The sequence below is a fragment of the Tubulanus polymorphus genome, chromosome 1 (assembly GCF_964204645.1).
Source record: "Tubulanus polymorphus chromosome 1, tnTubPoly1.2, whole genome shotgun sequence".
NCBI lineage: Eukaryota > Metazoa > Nemertea > Palaeonemertea > Tubulaniformes > Tubulanidae > Tubulanus > Tubulanus polymorphus.
In genome coordinates this window covers 3,173,315-3,179,629 of record NC_134025.1, presented here as the reverse complement: position 1 = coordinate 3,179,629, position 6,315 = coordinate 3,173,315, and the positions used below count along the sequence as shown (strand labels likewise).

Below are 6,315 nucleotides of genomic sequence, written 5' to 3'. Positions count from 1 at the left end.
CCACTTTTCAGCACTTACATTTTTGTGAAAAGTAAGCACCAACCAGGACCTTAAAAAGTTTTTCCTTTCCTTTGCTGTCCTATATCATCTAGATTACAGCAACATCTAATTGTTCCCAACATCAGAATGAATAAATCAAAAACACCGATTTTAATTATAATAATAATATTTAATAATATACACATATTTTACATTAATCTTTACAACAAAAATTTCAAATACATTCATTTTTTCTCTTACGTTTATATAACGGATGATTCATTCATATTTGATAAGGAAATCACAATGCAAGTGAAAGACACACAGGTGATCCAATTATGCCTTTTATAATCACCCTATTTGTACCCTATATAATTATAGCAAGCAACCTTTTAAGTTAAGCATTTTAATAAAGACTAGAAGTTTTAGTACCTTGTACATACCGGTATACGGTTTTCTCTTTACAACATTAAAACAATGCTGACAACTTGTTTGAATGAATGTTGGGCTGTGATGGTGTCTCACAAAGAAATAGATAACAGAATTAGTGCTGAAATTGAGTGGGAACAGATTCCGACTGCATTTCGATAAAGTTTAAGTTTTACATGCAACTTCAACAAACATGCACTGAAATAAAAATGGCATCCAGTAATAAGTACAGTTTATTGTGTTCAAGCGAACTTCTTTTTAGTGGCTGTGTATCTATCCATGTACTGAAATGAGAAGAAATGTCTTAAGAAACATTCATCAACATATTTGTATGCAAAAAGTACTGGAATTGAATAATAAAATCAAACCTGTTCATATCCATCGAGATTATGAAATGATTTTTGCTCAAACAGATTTCCTTCAATTGCCAACAAAGAAATCTGCGAGTTCTTTAGAATACGAGGCGTGAAGGCACTTAATTCGAGACAATTTTCTTCTACACGTAATACTTTTAATCTCGGGCATTCAGCAATCGCTTCCGATAAAGTTGATACCTGAAAGATTAGAATCCAAACTGTAGGTGATATATTTCTGACAGTGTTTATTTCACACAATGTTAAAGGCTGCTGTTTAGAAATACCTACCTGATTTTCATTAAGGTTTATTTCAACCACGTTTAAATGTTTCACTCCATCCGGTACGACGGTTATCTTATTATGAGACAGGTCAAGAGAGTCCAGATTTTTCAGGCCCCCCAGTTGAGCCGGGAACTCTTTTAAGAAATTGTTATTAACTGTGATACTACGCAGATTGTTCAACTGATTAAATGACTGAGGTAGTGAAAGTAGTCGGTTTGAATTCAGGCTCAGCGATTCCAATTTTTTTAGTTGTCCAATTGTTTCTGGAATTGCAGCTGAAAAGATAACAATTCATATCAATTAGTCTAGTTGATATATCAAAATCGCATCATGGATTCTGTTAAAATATTTACGTAGCCTACCTAATCTATTAGAATTTAATGACATGTTTTTCAGCATCGTAAATGATCCAATATCATTGGGAAGTTCAGCTAGTTTATTTTCTGATAGATCTAGTGTTCTTAAGTTTTTGGTCAATCTCTTCAGTTCTGGGGGAAACTGTAAAATAGATACAACAGAAATGGACAATAAAAATGCCGAATGCTATAGAAAAAGAGATCTGCAAGGGTGAAGTGTGAGAGCAATGCACGTCTTGATTTGTCCACCCACCACTCTGAGCTCTCGGCGACAGACAATAGAGTAAAGTGGTGAGTCAAATAAGTGACAACAGTAACATGATTCGGAATATATCTTCAGTATGCTGTAGTAGTGTCAATGAAGTGAAAAAATGAAGTTTGAAGATTAGAGAAGATTAGTAGTAGATTGAAGATTATTCCATCAAAATCATTAATTCTTGTAAGCTTTACGGTGATTATTACTGCAATTTTACCTCACTTATCCCCATCTTACTCAGTTGACAGGCTCCTGTTTTCTGGGCTGTTTCGATATGAGGTTTTATAGAGTTTCCCATCGTCGTAGTTCATAAAATCTTGATAAAATTCTGGAAAATTATAAAATTTTGGGAAATTTGCTCAACGACCTTGAATAGAGAATTGCGAGTGTCGTGTTGCAACCGATTTAGGGTAAGTTTAAAAGCCGGATCAAGACTCGGCACCTCCGCGATCAACTTGAACACCTGGGGTTCGAACCTGATTTTACGATCGTGAAGCTAAATCCAACATTGTATTTAATGACTTCCTGGACCTTTGGGGCCCTAGAATTTCTGTTTTCTAGCCCAAACCGCATGCAGAATCATAATGGCTGAAGCATCGGTGGAACCTGTCTATAAACATGTGGTCCTTAGAGGAAAACCAGGTTAATAGAGTCCTCCAAACTGAAATAATCATTTTGTATACTTTAGAACATAAATCAAATTAATTATCATCATCAATTCAATAAATCTATGCCCACGATGAATAAATAATTTAAATAATTATGTGCTTTTAGAAATACTGGCCTGTCTGATTGATTCTTAATTCCTCTACGCTATTTGTTCGTATCCAAGGTATTGGTAAAACTACATTGATAATGAATGTGTATAAAATGCTGGTAAATGAAGGTATACCGTGCCAAGGATTCGTTACGGAAGAAGTTCGACAAAATGGAGTTCGAAGTGGATTCGACATTGTAACGCTTGATGGTTTGAAAGGACCGCTTGCTCGAGTATCGTAAGTGATCAACAGTCTTAGAAATTGCACATACAGAATATGGGTTTGAATACAGGTATACGGGTTCACCTACTCACAGGCACTTGAATATGGGCTTTGATAATGGATAAATATTTAGTAATTCACCAGCGATGCGTTGTTCCTACTTCGATAATCCGCCATGTTTTATAATATTTTACCCATGATGCAACACACGCCTGTCGTTTAACTATACTATACTATATATTCTGTATAGTATAGTTAGACGCTGGATGCGCATTGGATCATGGGTAAAACAGTTGCATCATGGATAATTAAGATGGCAACCCCGTTGGCATTTTTATCGTAGATTACGATAAATTTTATCATTTTTAACGCACCAACAAGGTCAAAGCCCATATTCAAGTGATGATGGGGAATAACACAGCAAGACTCTAGGGTTTGAATATCCGCATTGAGTCCTTTACTTGGGTAGTAGATATTTTGGCTCATTCTGATGTTGCGCGTGCATTCTAAAGTGCTGGACTTAAAATTCAAGAGAGCATTGAAGAGAAATTAGTGAAGTAAACTAGGATTTTAACCCATCACCTACTCTACACTAGTGCAGCATATATAATTGAGATTGAAAATTAATATTATACGTTGGCAAAATAGCGGTTATTAGAATAAAACCATATGGGCTAAGGCTAAACAAAAATGATACCTTGTTTCTCCGCAGCGGCCGGGTCATTTTTGTAAAATATGATAAAATTTATAAACAGTTCATTTCTATAGCGGCCGGGTCTGTTATGGTAAAATTGATCACGATTTAAAAAAAAGTAATGTATAGGGTAGATAGGCGGCCGGCCGGGTCAACATTTAAGCTCAGCAGAGCGGAGAAACAAGGTATCAATTTTTTTTAGCCTAAATATCCACTTCATTGATAGCTGGACAATCAGTTGTCATTCCTGTTCTATTTATTTGAATTTTTAGAGAAGAAACAGTTGGTCACAGTTACAAGCGTGAATACAAAGTAGGAAAATACAGTGTAGATGTCACAAGCTTAGAGCAAATAGCTTTACCATCTTTACATGTACAGGTAATACCTACCTCACTAAAAATCCAGTTCAAATTTTATTGAAAATCAACTGATTTTCTCTGTACATGATTTTCGCTTGCTATGAAATAGCCTCGGATGAATCGACTTACCGATACTAAGATGTTTTTTCTCATTTCAGAATCTGCGAGCTTATCCTATATTCATTATCGATGAAATCGGTAAGATGGAGTCATTTAGTCAGTCGTTTCTGCACGTAGTTCAACAACTGTTTCAATTAGAAGGAGTGACTATACTCGCCACTGTTCCTATAATACAAGGCCGACCTCACAGATTCGTAGATGAACTCACTCAAAGAAAAGATACCAAGTTATTTTATGTGAGTATTGCAGTTTTCACCTCTTGACCAGGGTCCCTTTGATTCCTTAAAAATTCTAAATGGAAAAATTCTTTTAAAGGCGCTTGAAACTTGAAAAATTTGATTAAAATACCGTGAAATTCCTTTAAAACTCCTACAATTTTGAGAAATAAACAATTAAAGATTTTTGTCTACTGTAGTTTGTAGTGGCACAGTAGACTACGCCTAAATTGGTGCAGTTGGGACCAGGATTTTTTTCCAATTAGCAGTTACCAAATTATAAACCGAGTTTAGTTAGTGTATATGATAAAAATTTGATTACAAAACCACCAGATTAAATGGTTTACTAAGATAAACAGTACCGATTTAGGTGGAAACTACTGAAATTTGGATATTAAAGTCATGCAGACACTTCCTCGAAATCTGAAAATTACTCCTTGAAGAAAACTTTATACCCAGGAATGACTGATCTGTAGGGACCCTGTTTATGCACGCCCCTTGTTTGTCTTTTGTTTTGATTTGAATTTCGATATTAATTTCAGGTTTCTAGAGACAATCGAGAATCATTAGTGCAAGAAGTATGCGAAACATTATACATGGCTAGAAATATGGCGATGGAAACAGTGACATTTGCATCTTGAATAGATATGTTATAATGCATAGGACACTTGGTTTGGATAATCGGTCTGTAACTGTGGATCTAACATTAGGAATTACTGATGCTGAACTCAGACCTCATCGATCGCATAGATTGAAAGAAACTGGAACTGTTGGTAGCCGCACTGCTACCAGGGACGGAAGATGCAGAGTGATTTATTTCTGTTGTAAAGCTGTTTGATATTTTTATCTGTTATGATTTTAGTCAGATGTGCAATCAATGAATAATGATTCGATTTGTGGTCCACTTGACGTGTGTCCATCATTCTTCATATTTTCTAGTCTATTTGTAAATGTATGTATGTATGTATATGTACCAGGTAATTTCAGTTACAGTAGCATTAGAAATCTTGCTTTCTTTAATGTATGGAAGCTATTAAATGCATTAATTGCCTTCTAAATGCTATTTTGAAGTTAAGAAATATTGTAACTAAATACGGAAATTTTATATCTGTAAATAAAAACAGTCTGACTAAAAAGAAATTTTTCTGCTTGGTTAAAACTGGTGCTGCCATCTATTGCAATTACATGGAGCTGAAAAACGGAAGTAAATCAATTTGGGCTGTCAAAATTTCTAAATCTTCCTTTCGAGCCGCAATTTGTGTAAGATGGGTATGTGTTTACCTTGTTTGGGTGGTGCAAGTGAAGATTATGATCAACCAGACCCAGTAAGTTACTGCGCTATGCACTTACTTAATCATACCCCTCCCAAAAATCGTTGTTCTGGCAATTCAGGCCCAAGTATTATCATTATCTGTATCAATCATTTTGATCACAGGGACTTGACACAAAGGACCCCAGTATCCTAGGCACTATATATAAAAAGTCTTTTTACATATAGTACCTAGGATGCTGGGGTCAAAATCCTTTTGTGTCAAGTCCCTGTGATTTTGACACAAAAAGCAACTTTTTCTGGCTAATAGGCTAATACTCGCTCATTTATATTCCCAGACCTCACTAATAGATAATATGCTAGAATATTTTTGGGAGGGGGTACTAGGGCAATTGCTGAAATATCATCTGGTATAAACTACGAAGGTCAAGGATTTGCAGGTTTTATGATGTGATTACTAATTGCTGGGTTCCCTTTCACAGGAAACAAGAAGGCGACAAGCAGCGGAGGCTGCGGAAAAGAGAAAATCTGACCAAGACAAAAAAGGAATTAAAGATCCCGAAGCACTAAAACAAAAGCAGAAACGGCTAGCAGAACTTGAAAAGAAACAAGAATTAGCGGGAAATCGTAATGAACAAGATGGGTTAAAGGTACGACTTGCTATATTACAGTATTATCACTTATTGAAAATGCCGAAACACGAATTCACAATAATATTTGCTCCAATTTCAGTGGCAAATGGGCTAAATTAATCGCTTAACATCGAAACCAAATGTGCCAATGTGTCCAGTTCATGATCTTCTTCAAGTTGACAGAAATCATCATTACTGAAGTGTTCGAGAAAAGATCCGCGTCAGCTCAAAGGTCACACAAGTCATCGAGTCGTCTCAGTTGAACAGTCATGTTTAAATTCTATCCTGCATATAAAACTACAGTAATCAAGTTTCTCCAAAAACCTTATATCTTTGTATGTTAGATGTATTTTTGTATGAAAATAAAGTATTATATTTGCTGTTAAA

General features: G+C 35.4%; 3 protein-coding genes across 3 annotated transcripts; 2 read left to right on the top strand and 1 right to left on the bottom strand.

Moving 5' to 3' along the window:
- Positions 1–197: 197 nt before the first annotated feature.
- Positions 198–2,021, bottom strand: LOC141914772 (leucine-rich repeat-containing protein 57-like). The gene is made up of 5 exons (XM_074806065.1): positions 1,876–2,021; positions 1,409–1,544; positions 1,053–1,321; positions 777–962; positions 198–692 (listed from the first exon to the last, which is right to left on the bottom strand). The coding sequence occupies exons 1-5, from the start codon at positions 1,954–1,956 to the stop codon at positions 651–653; spliced, it is 714 nt and encodes a 237-aa protein (XP_074662166.1). The 5' UTR covers positions 1,957–2,021; the 3' UTR covers positions 198–650.
- A 137-nt stretch (positions 2,022–2,158) lies between these two features.
- LOC141914631 (cancer-related nucleoside-triphosphatase homolog) lies at positions 2,159–5,120 on the top strand. Its single transcript, XM_074805890.1, has 5 exons — positions 2,159–2,300; positions 2,491–2,653; positions 3,605–3,710; positions 3,850–4,047; positions 4,569–5,120. The coding sequence occupies exons 1-5, from the start codon at positions 2,243–2,245 to the stop codon at positions 4,665–4,667; spliced, it is 624 nt and encodes a 207-aa protein (XP_074661991.1). The 5' UTR covers positions 2,159–2,242; the 3' UTR covers positions 4,668–5,120.
- Positions 5,121–5,212: 92 nt separating this feature from the next.
- On the top strand, positions 5,213–6,269 carry LOC141915033 (small VCP/p97-interacting protein-like). Its single transcript, XM_074806411.1, has 3 exons — positions 5,213–5,351; positions 5,779–5,946; positions 6,029–6,269. Exons 1-3 carry the CDS (start codon positions 5,292–5,294, stop codon positions 6,041–6,043), a joined length of 243 nt encoding a protein of 80 aa, XP_074662512.1. The 5' UTR covers positions 5,213–5,291; the 3' UTR covers positions 6,044–6,269.
- The last annotated feature ends 46 nt before the right edge of the window (positions 6,270–6,315 follow it).